The sequence below is a fragment of the Arachis hypogaea genome, chromosome 6 (assembly GCF_003086295.3).
Source record: "Arachis hypogaea cultivar Tifrunner chromosome 6, arahy.Tifrunner.gnm2.J5K5, whole genome shotgun sequence".
In the NCBI taxonomy this organism is placed as follows: Eukaryota; Viridiplantae; Streptophyta; class Magnoliopsida; order Fabales; family Fabaceae; genus Arachis; species Arachis hypogaea.
Window position 1 is genome coordinate 110,159,023 of NC_092041.1, and position 23,294 is coordinate 110,182,316.

At 33.2% G+C, this 23,294-nt stretch overlaps 3 protein-coding genes across 6 annotated transcripts; all 3 read left to right on the top strand.

Moving 5' to 3' along the window:
• Positions 1–9,035: 9,035 nt before the first annotated feature.
• Positions 9,036–13,085, top strand: LOC112755646 (uncharacterized). 2 transcript variants are annotated; one of them, XM_025803867.3, is made up of 8 exons: positions 9,036–9,221; positions 9,492–9,576; positions 9,713–9,783; positions 10,753–10,859; positions 11,941–12,047; positions 12,314–12,363; positions 12,455–12,537; positions 12,630–13,085. In XM_025803867.3, exons 2-8 carry the CDS (start codon positions 9,519–9,521, stop codon positions 12,742–12,744), a joined length of 591 nt encoding a protein of 196 aa, XP_025659652.1. In that variant the 5' UTR covers positions 9,036–9,221; positions 9,492–9,518; the 3' UTR covers positions 12,745–13,085. The 2 variants fall into 2 exon arrangements, with proteins under 2 accessions (XP_025659652.1, XP_029149571.1); XM_029293738.2 differs by having other exon boundaries at positions 9,086–9,281.
• Positions 13,086–13,924: 839 nt separating this feature from the next.
• On the top strand, positions 13,925–16,695 carry LOC112755645 (uncharacterized). Its single transcript, XM_025803866.2, has 5 exons — positions 13,925–14,577; positions 15,004–15,249; positions 15,546–15,614; positions 15,775–15,967; positions 16,128–16,695. Exons 1-5 carry the CDS (start codon positions 14,230–14,232, stop codon positions 16,529–16,531), a joined length of 1,260 nt encoding a protein of 419 aa, XP_025659651.1. The 5' UTR covers positions 13,925–14,229; the 3' UTR covers positions 16,532–16,695.
• Positions 16,696–18,271: 1,576 nt separating this feature from the next.
• On the top strand, positions 18,272–22,185 carry LOC112755647 (uncharacterized). Of its 3 annotated transcripts, none has more exons than XR_011862673.1 (8): positions 18,272–18,567; positions 18,663–18,756; positions 19,269–19,508; positions 19,996–20,104; positions 20,649–20,694; positions 20,925–21,010; positions 21,318–21,728; positions 21,823–22,185. XR_011862673.1 is itself a non-coding variant. In XM_072197624.1 (8 exons), the coding sequence occupies exons 1-8, from the start codon at positions 18,564–18,566 to the stop codon at positions 21,833–21,835; spliced, it is 651 nt and encodes a 216-aa protein (XP_072053725.1). In that variant the 5' UTR covers positions 18,272–18,563; the 3' UTR covers positions 21,836–22,185. The 3 variants fall into 3 exon arrangements, 2 of the variants coding, with proteins under 2 accessions (XP_072053725.1, XP_025659654.1); XM_072197624.1 differs by having other exon boundaries at positions 21,318–21,376; XM_025803869.3 differs by having other exon boundaries at positions 21,318–21,376; positions 21,955–22,185.
• Positions 22,186–23,294: the final 1,109 nt, after the last annotated feature.

Here is a 23,294-nt window from a genome sequence, read left to right on the forward strand (position 1 = left end):
ATATTAAAAAAATCTTTTTTTATCAACTTAATAACACCCAAACAAGTACTAAGTCTCTTTAGAATATCGATTTTTTTTTGTGACTAAACAAACAAAGAAACAAAGCAAAACAAAATAAAACGCTTATCCTATATATCATCAAGCATGAGTTACTGTAGATCATTATAAGACTCGGACCAAATAACATGAGTAAGATGAGTCTTCACACCATATCTCGCTAGCCAATTCACCACATTGTTAGCTTCACGGGTTATCCAATCAAAATACACAACCTAAGGTCTTGACAGAAGCTCCTAGATCTCATTAAGAATATCAACATCAGAATTATGCCCACTATCCGGATTGTATAACAGGTGCAAAATATCAAGATAATCCGTTTTGCACACAATATCTCTCAAGTCACAATTCCAAACTAAAACTAGACCTTTCTAAATAGTAAAAAGCTCACATCAGACAGTAGACCTAGAAGACAACTACTAGCTAGAACAAGCCGAAATTCAACAGCCATTAGAATCTCTAATGACAATTAATTTCAGCCAAGTTCCAATAAAAAATAGACTCACATCACAATTAACTTTAAAATGATTACCTGTTGGAGGTTTCCACCTCATCCGATTCTTAAAAGATCTAAAGCACACACTGATTTTAGCAGACTTTTTTAAATTATTAGCAGTTATCTGTGTTATAGCAACAACCTTGTGATCTGACCATTGATCTCCAGTGTTGAAAAAGATCTTTACAGTGATGCTTCCACACTCATCAAAGATCCATCCCAAATAATTTTTCATTACCCGACATGACCCTTCGAAACCAAAACTCCAAAAGGGTACCTTCAAATGACTCAATAAACGAAGGATCCAACATTTTTCAAATGACTCTAGATTTCACAGAGTCTCTAAGATAATGCTCCATTATTTCCTAATCCTCATTGCATCTCGGACATCTATCCAACTCAGTTAAATGATGCTTAAAATGAAAGGTGTAAAATCCAGTTAAATAATGAATAATTAAATGATAAATTAATTATGAGCAAATATGGCTAAAAATTTAATAATTTACAATGTGAAAAAAATAAAAATATCCAAAATATGAATTAAAACACTTATCTTAAAAATTTTGGTCTTAGGTTGGGCCAATGGACCGAAAATCACAAAACGGCCATGTTGAGCCCAAGCCCACGTACATGGCCCTCGTAACTTAGTGAATTTAGTCATTCCTTCCTCCTTCTTTCATTTAGAGTTCCACAAAAAATAGAAGAGAGTGAAGACTTATCCTAAATTACTATTCATCACATTACTCAATTCCTCGTAACTTTCAAACTCTAACTTCGATCGAAGACCCATTTGTAGCTATGCGTCACTCTCGTCGCGCTCTTCGATTCTATCTAACTATTGCGGTAAGAAATTTTAAAATTCTTGCCTTATTCTTCATTTATCCTCAATTTCACGTATTAATTTGGATATTGAAAAAAATTTGATTTTTCAATGTTTAAGGGAGGCTCAATCTTAAATTCTAGCAAGGTTTTGACCCAATGCTATAAGAAATAAAGTAAGTAAACCTTTTCTCTTTAGTTTTTTCAAGTTTTAGTTATGAACATTGTGTGAATATTGTGAAAATTGAATGTGATTAGATTGAATAGGATTGGATTTGTGTAAATTAAGTGTGGAATTGAGTCAAAGATCACATTGGTGAGGAATTTGGTGGAGCTTAGATCGGTGGAGGTTGGAATTTTCGGAGAAGAGTTTTTTCGAGGTTGAGACTGCCGTCAACGAAGGTACGAGTTTTAATTTTAGATAGACATTATGTAACATTTTGTGAAAACCTAGCTTAATTGTCCTAGGATAGTGTTGAATGTTGTGTGTTGATGATGAAGTGTGATTATGTGAATTAGGTGTTTGGTGAGTGCTATATGATGGTAAGATTGAGATTGGATATGCATGTTGTGGTATAGTTGTTATTATATCCATTGGTGTGAAATTAGACCAGAGACCGTAATAGGGTGAGGTATTCCCTATTTGGTAAGTTATGATAAGTTGCATAATTGCCATATTTTGATTGGTTATGGAATGATGTGGTTTGGCCGGGTGATTAATGTTAGGATTTGGTTGAATTAGTCCCACATTACTTAGGATAGCAAATGGAGTGGGTGGCCTAGGCTATAAATATGAGGCTAAGTTCTTCATTTGTTTTTGCACCAGTCAGAAACACTTTAAGCTTGTATCTGATTTTTCTTTTCCTCTGTACTCTTTGATTAGAGAGTGTTGTGAGGTGTAGTTAGATATTTGCTTTGAGAGAGTGTGGGTGTACTGGGGTGCCGGTGAGAGAAAGAAGTCTATGTGTTGTAACAATTTTCACATAGTGATATTCTCTGGTTGTCATTTGACAACGGCCGTGGTTTTTTCTCCGGTAATTGGAGTTTCCACGTTAAATTCTTGTGTTGTGATTGTGTCTATTTTATTTCTCTGTCAAAGGTGTTTTCTCAAGGGGGAATGGTGTCTTATTCCCAACAAGTGGTATCAGAGCTTCGGTTCGGTGGGATTTATTCTTAGTATGCTCTGTGGTTGCAGCCTAGTCTGACCTTCCACATCAGAAAAGAATTTTGTCCTGTAGCTTGAGGTTGATCTTTGGTTGCTGTTGTTGTTGCTGGAAGACAGTGTGACTCTGTGAGAGTGTAGTTTGGAAAAGGTTCTGGCTAAGGAAAGACTTGGTATTTAAGTGTGTCCATTGTGACCCACCTCTCTTTTCTGGGGATCCTTCCTAGTGCACGGTCTACAGTTGAGTTATACTATTACAGTATACGGTTGCAACAATGTCAGGATATTCAAGTGCTGTGAAGCTTGAAATAGAGAAATTTGATGGAAGAATCAATTTTGGCTTGTGGCAAGTACAAGTCAAGGATGTGTTGATACAATCAGGTTTGCACAAGGCGTTGAAGGAGAGGATCTCTGGTATGAAGGATGAAGATTGGGAGGAACTAGATTTGAGAGTTGCAAGTGCTATTCGCCTGTGTTTGGCTAAGAATGTTCTTGCAAATGTGCAAGGAATGAAAACAGCCAAGGAACTTTGGGATAAACTCGAAGGGTTGTATCAGGCAAAGGGTATTTCAAATCGGTTGTTATTGAAGGAGCAGTTCCATAATTTACGCATGGATCACAATGTGAAAATCTCCGACCATCTTAGTGCTATCAATGGTATTGTCTCTGAATTAGAGGCAATTGGAGTGAAAATTGATGATGAAGATATGGCACTGAGGCTCATATTGTCTCTTCCTTCTTCCTATGAGTATATCAAACCTATTTTAATGTATGGGAAGGAAACTCTGAATTTTGAAGAAGTTGCCAGTAAGCTCATTGCTGAAGAAAGAAGAATGAAAAATGAGGGTAGCACTTCATCAGATTTGGCGCTTGTAGCTAGAAGTGACAATTATGGAAAAGGAAATCGTGGAAGGAGTGTAATATGCTGGAAATGTGGAAAGTCTGGGCATGTAAAGAGAAATTGTCCAGGTAATGCGGTTTCAGAAAAAGACTCTCAATCTGATACTTGCAATATTGCTCTCTATGAGAGAAGATGATGTTCTCTAGAAGACAAGAAGTATCCTCATGGTATTACCGCACTGCCATGGATAAGGATAAGTTGTGGCAATCGGGTCCACAATTGCACACGGGCATTGGTTGGCGTTGAGATGCAAGGTGTGTGGCGGAGTTAGGTCGATGGCTGAAGAACTTCTAGGAAAAGCCAATTTGGAAGTTGCACCATGAATTTTCAACAAGGTTTCGATCTGTACCAAGGTGAAATGCTTGGAGTGGTCTAATTCCAAGTGAGTATACTTTCATGGTGGAGTATGATAGTTCTCTGAACTATGATTGTCGGTATAGACAATGGCAGCAAAGAATTGTCGGTGTTGACAATGGAAGCTGAAGATGTGTGACTATTTCAATCAAGGTGGAGATTGTTAGGATTTGGTTGAATTAGTCCCACATTGCTTAGGATAGCAAATGGAGTGGGTGGCCTAGGCTATAAATATGAGGCTAAGTTCTTCATTTGTTTTTGCACCAGTCAGAAACACTTTAAGCTTGTATCTGATTTTTCTTTTCCTCTGTACTCTTTGATTAGAGAGTGTTGTGAGGTGTAGTTAGATATTTGCTTTGAGAGAGTGTGGGTGTACTGGGGTGCCGGTGAGAGAAAGAAGTCTATGTGTTGTAACAATTTTCACATAGTGATATTCTCTGGTTGTCATTTGACAACGGCCGTGGTTTTTTCTCCGGTAATTGGAGTTTCCACGTTAAATTCTTGTGTTGTGATTGTGTCTATTTTATTTCTCTGTCAAAGGTGTTTTCTCAAGGGGGAATGGTGTCTTATTCCCAACAATTAACATGTGATTGATTTGCTGATAGAAGTTTGGAAAGTTGGATTATTGTGTTGGAACTTTTTGATTAGGTGTTGAATGGATAGAACTAGATAAATGTATGTTGAGATACTTTTGGGATGATTTGAGACTAAATTGAATTGAGAGTTAGTAAAATTTAGCAATAGGATAAATTTAGCAAAAACAGGATTTAGACCAACATCGATGGGTCATAACTTAGCGCTTGAAGTTTGGATTTGTATAAAATTTATCTTAAATTGAAGATGGTGCAAAGAACTTTAAAACCGTTTAAGAACGGAAGAAAATGAATTTTATAGAGAAAATTATGAAGGATTGAAAACTAGTATAAAAATCTAGAATTTGAGATTATGCAGAAAATCAGAAATTTTGGTCTGCGTATCCACGCACAATATGGTGTGTGTGCACTACACAAAATGGGTGTAAATACTCGTGCGTACGCACGAGGGTGTGCGTACGCACATCAAGAAGATTTAGTAAGTCATGTGTATGCATGAGGTGATGCGTACGCACAAGTCCTGTTTTCTTGAAGAAACCATGTTTTTAACTGTTTGGCCTTTCTGGCACTCTTGTAAACTTCTGTAACCCCTAAATGAATCTCGATAACTCATTTTTAAGTCCTGGATAGGGTGTGGCTAAGTCCAATGAACTAAATTTTATTATTCTGGAATTAAACACTTAGTTAACCGAAAAAATATTGCGTGATGGTGATTTTATTCCGACTGCAATGAGGACGGAGGTTTCATCCCGCTCACGTGTTAATAAAATTAGCAAATTGATAAATGAATTGGGGGTTAATGAATTCAAATTAATGCAATAGATAACGAACTGGGGTTAGAATTACTTATGAAATTACTAAAAGACATTGATATTGATTTATTGTGGTCTGAATGGTTGGATTAGCAAGGTCTGTGTGTTATCCTATTTACATACTGAATTGATTTTGCTTTGGCACCTGCACCGGATAAGGACAAATGTCTCATCCTACTTGTTCTGTGGTTGCAGTGTGACGTGGGGACAGCGATATGTAACACCCGCGTTCTCTTGGATGAAAGGTGAGATAGCACTCTCCGTTGTTTGAAATGTTTATACTTTCGGGAGAAGGTGAGACAACACTTTCCGTTGGAATAATGGTACCATGATTTATAATTCATCCCAATGATGCACATCGAGAGACCGATTCGGGGTGTCAACCGAATTTTGTGTCGGACTTAGCCTAATAATCGACACGTGAACTCATTGCTAGTAGGACAGGCATGCATAATCTGCATTTAAGTAACATTGTTTGAGTATGCTCATTGTATTTGGTTTGTCTATGTGATTATTTCCTATTTAACTGCTATTTGCCTTGCTGTAATTGTCTTTGTTTGTGCTTAAAATTCTCTATTTGTGCTTGTTACTACTACTAAACAAATTACTGGACACTAAATTATTGATATTGAATCATTATGACATGGAGAAAATTGATGACTTGTATAGAGAAGAATTGAGAGTCTGAAATCACTAGTTTAGTTGAAACTTAGTTTGATTTTTTCTGTTTGGATTTAGAAAGGACTTTAGACTTAAACTTTGTGTTGGTTGGAGTTTAGGATTACCTAGTGGGTTCATATTTTTTTACATACACTCCATTTAGAATTACTACTCTACTGGAAATCTTTGGGTTCTCACCCCGTTGTGGAACTATTTATTTTATAGATACAGGACGTGATGTACCTTGTTAAACGTGCTAGATTCCTCTCAAAAGCGAATACACTCTTTTAGGATTTTATTTTGTATCTTGTTGTATTATATTTTCCACTTTTGTATATGTTTTTGTATATCCTTCTTAGAGGTTGATTTTGAAGAAACATGTATTTTTTTTTTGTATATTTCTGAGTTGTGTTATAATTTTTAACCGGCATTGTCTTTGGGAGTCGAGACTAGTACTTGCTATGTATCTCCTTTTGAATATTATATATATATATATATATATATATATATATATCATTTCTGTATATCGGTGCGGTATATCTTTGATGTTTCGAGTGAGATGTGCTTGTTGTTTCGTTATTTTTTTTACAGGCTATTGACTATATTACTATCTTTTAAATATATGTATGTATTTTTTTTAGGTATCCTTACCACCACTGATTTACGATTATAGCATAAAATTTTGTGTGATAGAGTGTTACAGAAGGCATTTATCGGAAAGGCATTTTGTAAACCCAGCCACATTATCATATTTATCTTTTCTGGAGAATTAGAATGCCAAACTCACCTACAATTGCTATTACCATTCCCATTTAATTTCTTCTTCAAGAGCCAATGATAATCTTCTCTAAAACTATAAACCTTTAAAGCTGCGGGGCACCAATTCCATCTGGACTTTAAACCAGACATAAGCGGAGACCAAATGCTATGAAGAGACTGTTTGATTTTATGAGAAATTGGCGCGACAAGTCTTTCTTCCTCCCAAGTCCCATTGCTCCACAAATGTGCAAGAGAAAAATTTATTTCAGATATGTATACATAAGTAAGATCATAAAATTTACTGAGAGGAGTCTATTTATCATACTAAATCGATTATTGCCATTAGATGCTACCCATATGATTGAAAATTTGGAGGTACTTATGAGTTAGAACCTGTACCCACAACTTGTCCTTATTATCTCTAGAAGATCGATTTGTTTTTATATATCTTGGATAGAGAGACTTAAATATCTCATATTTTAAAAAATAAAAAATATTTTTATATTTTCAATTAATTATAAACTTATGTGTTTTTGAATAACTATGTTATTACGTGTACGCTAAAATTAACCACTAAAATAAGCCATCAATATAAAAATATATATTGAAATACAAATACACATTGAAAATAAATTAAATTATTATGTATTTATATATAAATACATTGATTGTTAATTTTGATGTACGAATAATATTTTTTGTTTTCAAATTAAAAAATTGAGTATATACCCAAATAAGTTTCTGGAAAATTTTATACTAGACATTTTCATCTTCAATTTTTTTTTTTTATCACATTGAGGTTCCTAAATTTTATAAAAATAAGATATATAAGTCTTTATCTTAGTTAAATATGATATTTTCAGTTAGACAAATAAATTCTCAAAAGTGTGACACAATAATATATATATCTTATGAGTTATGCTACACATACAAGTCTTTTTGGCTTACAAGTCTTACAAGTTAGGCAAAGTCTAACAAAAACTACATTCACCCACTGGAGCGTGATAACAAGCGCGTCACTCAATCGTTTCCAGAGCGCGCTCTCACTCACCATTATGGAAGACGCTTCTTCTTCTTCTTCACGTTCCTCCTTCTCCTCCTCCTCTTCCTTTTCCTTCTCTTTCTTCTTTGCGTTTCTCATCCTTTTTATTCGCGTGTTTCATCTTCATTGTTGTTTTTTTATTACTATTGTTGTTGTTGCATTTTTTTCTCCTCCTCTTTTTATTGATTTTGCAACATTATGTATTTTTTTCTTCTTTGCTTGATTTTTTCTCCCAAGAAGAATTATAAGAAAATGAAATAAGAAAATGAGAAAGAAGAAGCAGTAGAAGATGAAGAGGAGGAAGAGGAAGAATTTTGAATTATGCAGAACTTATCAGAATAAAAATACACAAAAATTTTTTTAAAATACACTCAAATATCTTCGTGTTACACCCAAATATTTTTGTGTTACACTCAAATTTGCTGCAAATACAGAAAAATATTTTCTTAATGCTGCATTTTTTTTATTCTTCTTCTTTTCCTTATTTCTTTCTTTCTTTTAGTTAAATGAATGTAAGTTCATCATATTCTAAGTAATTTTGCACCATTATATGTTTCTTCTTCTTTTTTATTTGATTTTTTTGTTTTTATTCTTGTTAAAAGAGTAAAACAAGAAGAAACTTGAGAAGGTAAAATAAAAAAATGAATAAGAAAAAAAGAAAAAGAATATGGTGATGATGATAAAAAAAGAGAGTAGAAGATGAGGAGGAAGAAGAGTTTTGAATTATGAGAACTTCTCAGAATAAAAATATACAAAAAAATTTTAAAATACACTCAAATGTATCTTCGTGTTATACCCAAATATCTTCGTTCTACATCCAAATTTGCTGCAGAAAAATATTTTTTCTAATGCTATATTTTTTCTTCTGAATTGAACCACACCTTAGCTACTTGATTGGATTAAAAACAACAATCAATTTTGTTCTGGTTTAATTGATAATCTGAACTTGAATTATTTGTTATTTTCAACGACGAGATAACTGATGATGGAGGAGAAAGAAAAAAAAAGAAAAAAAGAAAAGAAATTCTAATAAAAAAGAAGAAGGAAGAGAAGGAAAAAGAAGTGGTGTTGATGACAACGATAATAAGAGAAAAAAATTACGGAAAAGAAGAAGAAGAGACACGAAGAAAGAAGAAGAAAAAGAAGAAAAGGAGACAAAAAGAAAAAAGAAAAAGAAGAGACACAGAAAAAATGTAAAAATACATAAATATAAATAATTTGTATGACTTATATAAAAAAATGCTTGTACATATAAAATAACTCATATCTTATTTCTATAAAATTCAAAAATCTGAACGTAATAATTTTTTTTAAATACAAAAATATCCAATGTAAAATTTTTCACTAATCTATTTAGACATATATATACTCTAAAAAATTAGACATGTATTTATTTTTTTCTCTTAGTATTACTATTATCTTACCGCCTCAAGGATCAACTTCAACCTAAGAAACTTCTTGAGTTTGAGGCATCTTCCGACTTCGATAATAATCTCGTCTTCTTCTCTCTTATTTCTTCGCTTTTTGCGGCCGCTGCATTCTTCTTCCCCCCTAGGTGGCGGCGAGGTTCCATTTTCCCCCCTCTCACTTCTCTCTTTGCTTTTTACGCTCTGATTCTCTTGCTTGGTGCTTATCTTCTACTCTTTCTCTCCTAATGCATATTCCATTTACTTTTCAAACACTCATATATCTTGTTTTCCCAATTTTCTTATATATTGGTTATTCTAGAAGCAAAATCTTTCCACTGCACATCATTTAATACCCTTGCCCTGTGAATCTGTCTCACATCATTCTATGCGAGTTTTATTTATTTTTATTTTATTTATGCGATTTTAGGGTTTTGTAATCCCCTCATCAACTCCTATGCTAAGTTCAAGACTTCCAAGACTTGGACCATGGATCGCCAAGCGCCTCTTCACAAGTACATCACTGCATTTTTAACTATTTTTTTATGCTTCCCTTTTTCTTAATTACCAATTTAATTTACATAATGTCCGTTACATGTCAACAATATCTAATTCCGTTAAATCCATGATTCTAAAAAATCATTTTGGCAGGGAATTATGCATCCATTTATAGAGGAAGATACAATCAAAGCACCAGAAACCGTTTCCTGCAACCTCCGGCAGTAAGTATGATTGAATCATTCAGTTTAAATTTTACGATTTTTGATATCTAAATTTGGCTCTTGGCTTTCTGTATATGATATTTGGCTGTTGTAACCATTGCCAGAAAAAAAAGGAAAGAAATACTGGATTTCAATCAATACCTAGTTTACTGATGAAGCAAAGACTAGTATAAGAATTCAATTTTGGCCTTTGTTTGGCTGATACTATGAATAATCTGTTTTTGTTTGTTATTTGAAGTTCTGTTTACGAGTATGATGTAATTCTTATTGAACGGAATGGTAACTATGGATGCACAATTATGGAAGGTTATATATCATTCATAGAAATTGAAGCTTTTGAATGTATTAGGTGAGCTTGATAATAAGATTAGACATTCACCAGTTCAAGGGGTGTCGAGGAGTGGAATCATGAATGTTGTCCCATTAAGTCGAGATGACCAATGTGTTTGTGTATGACACAAGAATGGGAATTCAGATTTTGGTTATTTTGGAAATGTTAATGAATTAGCATTTTTCTGTTGTTTTGGAAATGAGTTTATTTGCTTTTCATAATTTTGTCTCAACAGATTTCGTTGCTTTCGATTTCTTGTTATTAGAGATAGATTTCATTGTGACAACATTCGCAATTGGTAAAGGAAATAGCCCGAAGATATGTAAATCTCTGAATGTTTTAATAGAATTTTACACTAGAAAAAGGAATCTAACGGGGAGTAAGTGAGGATATATTAAAAACTTGGAATTTCTAGAATAATGTATATTTAAAAATTTCTCCAATTGGAAATTACGTGCTATGATATTTGTGGACGCCATGTAGATTAAAATTATATATGTATATATATTTATGGATTATTAGCTAAATAGTTTTATAAGATTTTTTTTTCTGTGGCATGTTTATATCTGTGTTTTTAATTCTAATTATTATTATTATTATTATTATTATTATTATTATTATTATTATTATTATGTTAGGTACAGTTTCAACAACTTTCTCTTAATAAGTTATACAATGGAGCTATGATTGGAAAACATAATTTCCTATCAACAACTAGCAATGAAGGGAATGAACAAAAGGAAACGTAAGTCTCTTTTTTTTATCTGAAAATATTATTGAAATTGCCTTTTCTGTAGCAGTGTGTGCATCTTCATGATGAGTGTAGTCAAGTTACATGACTTACCTATATAAGCTCACACTTTGCCTTCCCCAAGTTAAACTGAGACACAATTGGAGCTAGGAATTTCATTGTTGCACCTCAATTCTCTATTTTTGTCCCTTCCCCTCCCCTGGCGCTGTCCTCTACTGTTGCTCAACATATTATCCCAAAGCATTCCCATAGACTATGTATCATACATACTATGTTTCTCACTTTAAACTCTGTTGTCTTATCTATTGCTTTTCCTATATATATATTTTGTATGAATTGGGAATATTTATCTATACTTCTCAAGTTAGCGGCCAGCTTTCCATCCACTATCCAGCTATAGCAGTTTTTGAGTAGGCTACATTGCATCTTGATCCAGGATTAGCTACCATGATTTTGGACGATTCATCCTGATGGGAGAAGTTAAAAGTTATGTGATTTTGGTTTATAATGGTTCAGACAATTTTATTGGGAAGGTCACAGTTTGTGTGTAATCTACCTTTATAGGTTATACTACTAAGTTGTAATGGTTGAATTTTTAATGGGATATGAGAACTTAATGCAAAGAATGCTAATCTCATGTAGTGTGCATTTTACCAGTCTGGATTTGTGCTCTTAACCATGGGGTTGTAATACTTTACCATCGTAGAATGAGTTGAGTTGATGTTGGGGTGTGGTACTTCTGCCTAAATGGCACTAGTGATTCCGGGTGAGTCTTGAGTTGTTGCTCACAGTCATACTTTCTTGAAACATCTTTCATTCCATTGCTCTTGGCAGAGGACAATAATACTTATCAAATGCTAAACTAACATTTTAATAGTTGTTCAGTGCTAACTTTACATAAGATATACGGCACAATTAATGCTTTATATTTTTACATATTGGATTAGATGAAAACAATGCATTGTCTAAGTGTGTCCTTATTCAATTAGGTGAATGGTTGTATCTCTTCAAAGCTTAGGGGTAAAAGTGCATGTTTATCATTTAGTTTTTTAGTCTTTGATCCAACTATGTGCAGGATATCTGTGACGTTTGTTGATAAGGATGGGGAGGAACAACATATTCGAGTCCCTGTTGGAATGTCCATGCTAGAAGCTGCACATGAAAATGACATTGAACTAGAAGGCAAGAGCTTTGCTATTATCAATTTTTTCATTATACACTAAATTGTATATTTTGATTGTTTTGAAAATAATTTCTTTTGTTTGTGTAACTTGCTTTGGTTGCTACCTTACTGGTAATGGATGTATTGACCCATGTCGTACACCCTTATTTTTTTTAACTAAGCTTGCAAGTCTGTCTTTTGGGGCTATGGAAGTTGCATAGTAGTATGTTTACTATTGATTCAGCGTAGGTTCACTTTTCATCAGTTATAATATGTTGTTTTGCAGGGGCATGCGAGGGCTCACTTGCATGTTCAACTTGCCATGTTATAGTCATGGTAAATTAAATTAATTTATCATTTTTATGCAATTACTTATTATTTTCAACATACGTGAGTGTCAAATTGCTTGAGTCTGAACTTTGTGCAGGATGTAGAATATTACAACAAATTGGAAGATCCAACTGATGAGGAAAATGATATGTTGGACCTAGCTTTTGGCCTTTCCGAAACGTGAGTTTGTTTAATCTGAACATGGGATCCCTTATATCTACTTTGTATTTCAACCCTAAATTCTTCCCAGACTAATCTTGGTAGTTATACAGTTCACGTTTGGGTTGCCAAGTGATTGCTAAGCCTGAACTCGACGGGATTCGATTAGCTATTCCAGCTGCCACGCGGAACTTTGCAGTCGATGGTTACGTGCCGAAGCCACACTAATGAATACAATTTATTAAGTTTGAGTTCCAAAGAATGGCAACTGATAAGGTTTAGGATTTTGAGGTTTAGGTTTTGTAGCTTAATGATTGGTTCTAGATAAATGAGCATTTACATCTTAGGCATTATTTTTGGGCTGAGTTTTGTGGATAACAAGGTACTCAGTATGCGAGAACCAGAAATTTGTCACTTTGTTGGGAATTTTCAGCGTCCCAAGTATAGTTGCACGCCAATAAATTAATCAGATCTGCGACACTCGACCAATATTGTCATTCAAGTTCCACCAAGTAGACCCAATATAAACAAAAACCACACATTAAAAGAAGTGTGATTACACTTGCACATATCATTTTTTTAACCTAGTCATTTATGTTCATGGGCGTTGTCGTCATCTTCTTTTTCTTTGCATTCCTCCTCCTCCGTCTCTTTTTTTTTTCTTCTCCTTCGCATGTTTTCTCTTCATCATTATTTTTTATTGTTGCTGTTATTGCCGTTGTTATAAAAAGTGAGGAAAAGAGTTTTGAATTGAGCAGGACAACGAATTTAAATGCAACTTAATTTACTCTGAAATGAATTGAAATTATACAATAATTGGGATATAATTAACTCAGAAAAAAGAGTAGAGTACAATGATAAAGAATTTGTAGAACTCAAATTGTGTTAAATTTGAGTAAATTAATAAAAATTTTGAGATAATGAAATAAAAAGTAGAAGATGAGAGGGAAGAGGAGAAAGAGTTTTGAATTGTATAATGATTGCGATACAATTAACTCAGAAAGAAATCGTAGAGAATAATGGTAAAGAATTTGCAGAATTTAGAAATTGTGTTAAATTTGAGTAACTCTAAGAATTTTGAGAAAACGAAATAAGGAGAAGATGAAAAAGAAAAAGATGAAAAAGTAGTGGAAGATGAAGAGAAAAAGTAGAAAGAGCTTTAAATTGTGCAGAATAATGAGTTCAAATGCACCCTAATTTATTGAGAAGCATACAAACGAGACTGAATCATGAATAAAACACATCCAAAATCAATTTTAGATCAGACAACATTATCAACATGGTAAAAATTTAACGATAACGACGATGACGATATGTATAAAAAGATGATGATGACGATATCATAATGATGCTGACAATGGAGGAGGAGAAGAAATAAGAATGAGAAGAAGAAATTCAAATAAGAAAAAGAGGAGGATGAGGTGGTGATGGTGTTGGTATTGATGATAATAAAGAAGAAGAAGAAGCAACTCTGCTAGAGAAGAAAACTAAAAAAAAAGCATATGATTCTAAATCACTTGGATGAATTTAGATGTTAAAATTGATTAGGGGTAGAAAATAATTCAAAAAAATAAATCTTTTAGTTCAACGAAAGTGAGAGAATTTGTAGGATTAGATCACTTTTAAAAGAAAAAAATTGCCCCTCTCAGGTTCTGGTTCGTGCTAGTCAGGTGTGTTTTTGATTACCAAAGCAGAATAATCGGAATTGGAAACATGGCAATGCTCTACAAGATATCATTACTATCGCTCTCACCCACACACATCCTCCTCAACCGCCTTCAAAACCTCACTTCCCTCTCTTCTTCTTCTTTTTCAACTGTCAATAGCCCCATTCGTAGCAGCGCCACCTCAACAAAGAAGCAGAAGCAAAAATCGGCGTTGGCCAAAGAGAAGAGAAGGACCCGTTCCGATAAGGACTTCGACATGGACGCTGTAATGGACCGTTCTGAATCTCGTCATCATTTTCCTGTTATGCTCGCTGAAGTTTTGGACGTTTTCTCCAATCGCTCGCTTACTTCCTTCGTCGATTGCACCCTTGGCGCCGCCGGTCATTCCTCCGCTGTTAGTATCAATCAATGCCTTCACTTTGCACGGATTTCTTAAATTTAGGGGTTTTCTTTTGCTACCTTTGTTTTGTGCAATTAATTACTAGTTAGTATAATTTAGAGTAAGGGTTCAATTTGGTTCTGAAATTGCAAGTGTTTCATTTTACTATCTTATCAACGTTACCAGAGAAAGGAGTGTCTTGCATTGCAGCTGACCATTGAGTTGAGATTAAGTTAGACTCTTGAGTATTTCGAAGTATGTGTTCAAGGACAATTGTCTTTCCATTAATTCTTATTGTATAACATGTAGAGAGAATTTGATATGATTTTTATTTTTTGATAGACTAATTTGATGTTATGCATTTATTTTGGGCATGTATACTTTTTCTTATTTGATAATGCCATTGTGATGATGTTAATTTGGATATGAATGTTGAGACAGGTGATTAATGGGCATGCGGAGTTGAAGTATTTTGTTGGGATGGATGTGGATCCTGTGGCACATAACATGGCTCAAGCTCGAATCAATTCTGTAGTAGAAAAGCAATTGGATGGTGGTGTAAAAGTTTTTACGTTGCTAAGGAATTTCCGACATATCAAGTCTGCTCTTAGGGAAACTGGCGACGAACGGTTGGTGGATGGGAGCATCGATGGAATCTTGATGGACTTGGGCATGTCATCCATGCAGGTTTCATTCTTGAACTTGTATCTTCTATACTGTTACATGATCGGCCCACTTGCTGCGTTGTTTGGTTTGGTTTCCAATATTTGTGCATGAGTGTTTTTGATCTTTGGAACTTCCAATGGGGAGAAACGGAAATGACTTCTTCTAATTTTTGGTAGAGCAATTGCATTTTATTTATTTATTTGAAAAGGAAAACCCTGTCTTGCTTAAGTTGTAATTATAAACTTTATTGAACTTAAAATAAACTGATGATCCTTTTTCTTTTGGCTTTTCTTATTTATATTTGTCCTGGTTTTTAGGTGGACAATCCCCAGAGAGGATTCAGTGTGCTAGCTGATGGCCCCCTTGATATGCGTATGGATCCACAGGTGTACTTTTAGACATTAAATGCAAAAATCAACATGCTTTGTCAGGATTACGGTTTTGGTGTAGATGAGTATTTTGTGGAATGATACTGTTGCTTGCTTGATGCAGAGTCATTCATAATTTTCTTTCCTGTGTAACTGATGAACAGGCCTAATATGACAGGCAAGTCTTAAAGCAGAGGATATATTAAATTCTTGGCCAGAATCTGAAGTTGGGCGTGTCCTAAGGGATTTTGGGGAAGAAAGTAATTGGCGTAATCTGCAAAAGAAGATTGTTCAAGCCCGGTTAGATGGTGGATTGCATTCCACTAGTGACTTGCTCAATCTTATTCGACGTGTGACTCCTGCAATGAAAGGTAGGTCTTTCTCCATTTTGTTACTCTTGATTAGTTGTCTTTAAGGCCATCAGTTTATTTATGCATGTCTTTTATTTAGATACTGTGACCAATATCATGCATGAAATACAAATTATGCTCAAGGAAATATCATCACCGATTTCAATCAACATTGTAACAGGTGGAAGGCAAGGTTGGATAAAGACAGCAACCCGGGTGTTTCAAGCTCTTCGAATAGCTGTGAATGATGAACTGAAGACACTTGAGGATTCCCTCTATTCTTGTTTTGATTGCCTCTCGCCGGGGGGTAGGCTTGCCGTGATATCTTTCCATAGTCTAGAGGACAGAATTGTGAAGCAGACATTCCTTGATATAATTAAAGGACGCGAAGATGAGAGCTGCGATAATAGTGATTTGAGGAAGGTGAGTGATGAGATAAAAGAGAAAGAAGCATGGATAAAACATGTGATAAATGGATCAAATGGAATCATTCTCACAAAAAGACCAATCACGCCCTCGGCAGAAGAAGAAAAATTGAACCGCCGAAGTAGAAGTGCAAAGCTCAGGGTGATTCAGAAGGTTTGATTTTTTCTTTTTTTGGATTCTTTTAGAAAATGAAAATATTGTATGCATAGACTTACATGTAGTTTGTTCTTCTTTTATAGTCATCTCTAGAAAATAGTCACTGCTGTATTCACAAATTTCATTAAGAAAAGATTTAAATTATAAATGCCTGCACCTTTAGCAAACTATCTGCTTAATTAGACACGAAAAAAAAAAGCTATCTTCTTAATTTACTCATAATTAATAATTCACACTTCCCCCTCATAATTTCTATTGCATTTATAGGCGTTTGCTAACAAGTATTTCGCTATTTCCTTTTATGTATGTTAAAGTTTGAAACGAGGTAGTATTGGATGAAAAATCGCAAAAGATTTCTTTTTTGAAAAATGCTCAAAGACCAGAAGAATTTATTGTTTTTTATTATTATTTTTAGTCATCAACCTAATTTTTTTATTCGAATAATTTAACAATATATTTTTAGTCTACACTTTTAAATATTAATGATTAATTATTAATCAAAACAATAACTTTTACTGGCCTTCTAATATTTTTTCTTCTTTTCTGAAACGAAAATGTCATTTAAAAAAAAATGTGATACTTTCTGAAAACTAAATGTCTTTAGAATATTCCTTAGTGAAATTCAATAAAATATCACCATAATTATAATTAAAATTTGCCACAAAATAGATGCAATGGTAGATGAATGACGTGTCCGATGAGATGATTAAGATTCAAGCTCCAGAAATATAATTGTTCAAAAGTGTCTTTTTTATTATAAAAAGTAATATCAGATTCAAAATACATTACACATCAAAATTCTGATTAATATAACTAGTGAATCGTTTCTCAATGATATATATACCAAGACATACCATTTTTCTATTCAACGGAGTAGAGAAGAAAACAAGCGTAGGCACGATGTTAGATTTGTTACATTCTTATCCTAATTCACATTAAGAAATATTTCTTTTAATTGAAAGATAAGTCCTTTTATCTATTTGCATGCCAACGATTTGTACTGGGATTAATTGCTGTACTATTTTCCTTGGTTCAAATGAGATTACTGGTTGTGTAATATGCTTAGAACGTTCGAATTCACCGGACTTAAGAAAAGATAATGTTGTTGACTATGGGATCCAGAGCTTGCTACAATTATTGGTGAAGGAATTTCAGAATAGTTTGATCATTAGAAACTTTGAATTCTAGTATACTTGTAGATAAATTTCTCAACATAAATTCTCTAATTGCTTTTAAGATATGAAAAAATCAGAAAAGAATCTACTAAATTTATGTTTTTATCTCGTGTATTACATGTAATGCTTGTGCATTACGAGATAATACAACTTAGTATTAGCTTACATTATCAGTGACATAAGGAGGAATAATACAAAAAAATGAGGGAATGAAAATGACAATAAATATATCGTAGAAAGCAAGAGAATATGACATTTAGACCAAAATGGATATAACAATATTATAGAATAGTAAGTTGTCAAAATATCACTTTATCATTATTTTCTTTCTCTTTTAATATATTATAAATACATTTGTAAGTTTTTTATAAATTTTTATTAAAATAAGACATATTATAAACTTGATGGACGGACTAATGTCAAATTCATTTATTTTTTGTTTAAAAAAAATATCCTGTTTGAGATTTTACAACAAGTTTATTTAAATTAAATTCCTTTTAAATAAAAAAAAACGCTGGAAAAACTATTTCCGTGGTCAATATAAAATGTAATTATTTTAAGGTGTATCAAAGTTAGATTCATGTTTAAATTGTTTGTTGTTATCACTTATCCAATTTATTTGGAGGTTTATACTTTATTTATACTACTATGTAAGATCTTGTGCACATAACAATCTCTGCGGCTCATATGTCATAACACGTTTTATTGCGCACTTTCTGGGTTGTGTCTGTGATTGTGAAGAAGATGAGATAAGAAATGAGATTACGATATCATGAAGTTTTAAGTGGCATTTCCGCAATTCCGCATAGAACTCATCTCTTTCAATCTTGTTCCTTGTTCGGATTCCTCCAACTTCCTTAATGGGTGATTACGCTAACCCACACATTCTTTTTCACTTAATTCTCTGCAAACCAAACACTCCCTTCATAACCACTGCACCTCTTTATTTCCTTTTGCAGCAAAAGCTATTCCGCTGTGTAACAAATGGTGTGGATATCGCCATCACTGCTTCAAACATTCGCCTTCTTTTTCCATCCCTAAATTCAGTTACTGGTAACTCCATAACTTTATAGACTTCCATCTAATCAAGTTCTGCCACGTGGCAGTAACTGAATGGATGATTAGATGAGATTACTATGAAAGAAGGTGAAAACTCAGGTACAGTTGACTGAAGTTGATAATGAAAATTTAGTTAGATCAGTCCAATTATCTAACGGTTTTTAATTATTAACTTTACGTGAAGTCGACTGCACCTGAGTTTCCACCATGAAAGAATTTTATACTGGGCGATGCACTCTAAAGTAGTTATGGTTGTTAAAAGAGTGAATAATGCTAAAATATTTGTGGTTGCTGTTGCATTGTGATTAGGTGCATCGTAGAAAATTATGGTAAAATATTTACGATGTCTTTTGATATGATTTTGTGAGCACTTCTTGTGGCATTTTCTTTTAATTGAAGACATTATTATTAAAGCATCGTTATTTCCCCTTTTTTTCTGATAAATTTTGTTCCATAAACTGTGTGATCTTTGTTAATGGTTGTTAATATTTTTGGTGTTAAAAAAGGGCTTCTAGGAAGAAAACTGTTATCAAAGTAATTGCAGAGGATTCCTCTGGTTCAAATGTAAAGAGAGCAAATTTATCAGCCGCGAAATCGGAGAGAATTAAGCTGCCTGATTATAATGATGGCGTTGGAGGTAAGAAATACCACATAAGCGAATTTCTAAGGCAGCCTAGTGGTATTGCGGCCGTGTTGAACACGAGGGCGTTGCAAACATTTGAATCTCTTGATGCTAACACTTACAGGTCTGTAAAACTTTCTAATTCTGTTTTTGTTGATTAGTTATTCTCTCAGTTACTTAATGATTAATCAGGTTATGGAGTATGAGTTGATAACCAGTAATGAGTCTTGAAAACCAGTAGTTTTACTTTTCATGTTGATCCTCCTTGTTCCAATTACAATCAGAGGATTCCTTAGTCCCACACCCGTGTTAATGCAGGGTTTGGGGAGGCAGATAATTTACATGAATGCCAAAAAAGGTGGAGGAACATTGTAAATTTATGTGGTGATTCTGACATAGTACACTGAAATTTGAAGATTTAAGCAGATAATTCAACTGTAACCTATAGAACATAGGTTGAAAAATACTATTCTTTAATCTTTATAGTGAAAATCCATGACCATTGTGTTTTAACCTTGCATTTATGAATTCTAGCATATATCTTACCGCGCTTGTTTGGTGTAATAAGTATGCATCTGAAATCAAATACTAATTATTTCTTGTTTGTGTAGGTGCTCACTACCTAAACTTCAATTTTTGAACTTTGAAGCTGCTCCAATGATGGATCTGCGCGTCACCCCAACAGAGGAAGATTGCTTGGTTGAGATGCTTTCCTGTAAGGTGTGCCACGCGACAACACAATACTGGAAAACAAAATGAAAAGTTTGGTAAATGATTTAACAATGAGTTTAATTCAACAATTGAATTGCTTAAATGTGCATTTGTAAATACTAAGAAAGATTTTAATTAACATAAGCTACTTGTGTTAGGTTTTACTCAAATGCTGAAAACATATTTAATTATTTATTCTGCTTTTAAGCAGAAGTTGAGATAAATATATTCTATACAAAACCTTAATATTCAATAAACATAATAAACCTTAGTCTCTTTACTTTCAAAAGATCATTTTCTCATTGTTTTCTGTTTTCAACAAACTTGTTTTAATTGTTTCCTTTAGAAAATCTTGAAAACAGGAAATGGATTGAAACCATGTGATATTTTTGTAATTGAAACTGAAAAAGGAGAAAATGAAAACAGAGAATAATTTCTTAAATCAAACAAGCCCTTTTTATATCTTCATTGGACATGCATCTTTGCACTGCTACATTCCATCAGTCACTCATCCCATTTTAATTTTCTGGATACTTCACTGTATTCTTCACAGTTTGAGGGTTCTGAAGTTGTGGAAGAGCAAAACAACCACTTTTCAGGTATCAATGGATGGACTCGGTGCACAGCGAGGGATTCGAGTCATATGTTTAATTTGGGATCTAATCTCTGTTTATGTGAATTGACCAACAAATTTTTTTTATTTGCTATTAAGAGCCTTCTACAGATAAACTTATTTGTCTTCCAAGAAAATGAAAAGATATATGTTTCATGTGACTTTTCTTTTTCATTTTCTTTTTCAATTCATGCTTTTATTGCTATGGATTTGCAGCACTTATGGTAAATCATATGACATGGGGAGGTGCTGATGCTGAATCATTTTTAGAAGTTGATGTTAAGTTGAATCTCACACTTGAGGTTGTTCTTAATTTCTTATCTTCATCATAGATTTAAATTTTCGATATACGATTGTATCCATGTTCATTTCAGTTTCTTCTGTTCTTGTGTATAAGCTTCGGTTTTTGTTCAAAAATCATTAACTTCCTTTATTTGATGCAAACTATGAGTAATTTATGTAATAGCCTAATTTATTTGATATTTACCACTATAGAGTCTCTCTATAGCTGCATGTTTGTATGCTATAATGTCAACATTCTGCAATCAAAATTATTACAATATTAACTATATTTTGATACCTTTTCTTGTGTTCATTTGTGTTTTGCAGATTTATACAAAACCATTCACCATGATGCCTGTATCAGCTGTGGAGCGTCCAGGAAATTTGTGAGTGTTTTTAGTAAATAATCTTGGTTTAATCCTTTTAGGTTGTTTTCCAGATGTTACTTTCCTCTCATGCTTTCTGATGGTCCCAAAATTCAATTCCAACCAAATTAACTCTTTCTATTTTTGTCAATTCATAGAATGGTACAGATTGCTGATTTCTTCCAACAAAATTTGCTCATTTCTTTCTGACCTTGGTTTATTTATTCATTTTGCTTTCAAGAATTTGTTTTTATAATTTATTGATTGTAGATTAATCCTTGTTGGAAGAGATAGCTTCACATATCAGGCTCAAACAAAAGTTACTTCTGTAATTTCGACTTTTGACCAAATTTGTGAATTAATAATTCTCAAGGTTATATATCTTCCTAGAAATTATACTTGCTTATGATAGTGGTTTCGCAATGTTGCTACTAATTCAATGCAAAACTCATCAAATTTTTTTACAGATTAAGTGAATAGTTTCTCTGAAAACCAACAACAAAATGCTAGTTTTGTCCTCTTGGCACTATATTATTCTACCAGTTTCAACCAACAACTTTCATTAATGAATTATGATACATTAGTGTGGTTGAGTGCAGAATAATGCAAGCTTTGGTGGACAAACTCGTGCCACTGCTACTTCGGCAGATGCTTCAAGATTATGATGAATGGGTTCAAAAGCAATCGGGAAATACTACTTAAAATCTGGATTCTAGCTTATAAATTATTTGTACTTTGTTTTATCATCGTCACAAAAGGTTCATTTTGTTCAGGCTTGTAAAGAATGATAACCACATGCAATCAAATACATGGAATCTTCTCACGAGAAATATTAAATAGTTGGAGGAGTATATATAGAAATATTAAATTGTTGGAGGAATATCTATATATATTAAATAAAGTAACTTAACTTTCTTCCTTTAGAATAGAACATACACCCTGATCTTAGTTGACTCTACTTAAGAGACAGGCTCGCTTTTTATGAACACATAATATCATTCCAACAGAAGAGAGAAGAGATGACAAGAAAATTTTCATGGTTGAGGAAATTAATACCAAATTGATGCAATTAGTAAGAATTTAATCAGTAAAGATCAAGGGGAAAAATGAAGGATCAAGGTATGTTAATTGATCAATGGTTAACTATGATACTCGGAGAGAATTGAGGAAAAGAATCATGTTTCCCTAGAATACAGGATTAAAAACTTGATCAAAATAAAATTAAATTGATATAATAAAATTTAGATATCAATGAAAGTAGAAAATCAATATTTCAATAATGCAACCTCAATCCAAAAACAAAACCTTCAGTACCATAAAAATATGAAATGTCACGAGATTAAAAACTTGCCATCAAATAGCTTTGACATATCAATGCCAAGCATGATATTAAAATAAACTTGATCAATTCCAAAAAAAAAAGAATAAATAAAATAAAGAGAATGGATATTGTCACTCCAATTTTGATAATATCATTCTTTTTTTCTACAAATTAATGTAAATATACAATGTAAAAGAATCATGTGTGGAATGACATTATCATTTTCCAATAAAGGATCATGGACATAACATTGAAAATTCCATAAAAGTAATTCAAGTTGAACTTCTACAATATAGAAAAAGCTAGCAATATCAACAAACATGATTGGCAAATATAGAAAGCTCTAATTCTTTAGGAAAAATTTATAGAATGTGTATATCGATGCAGAAAGAAATCATACCTTCGTATTGCATGGACAAACTACATTATCCTCGTTAAAATCACACATAGTTCAGTTTTTAGTATATCTGTATATGTAGCTGTGACATTCTATAACCGTGAAGAGTTGAAGAAAGCAATAAAATCATTTCGAGAAGAAACATAAGATCAAGCAATCATAATTCCAATTAAATATGCAGCGATTTTACACACAGGCAAGAAAAATTTGTAAAACCAGTT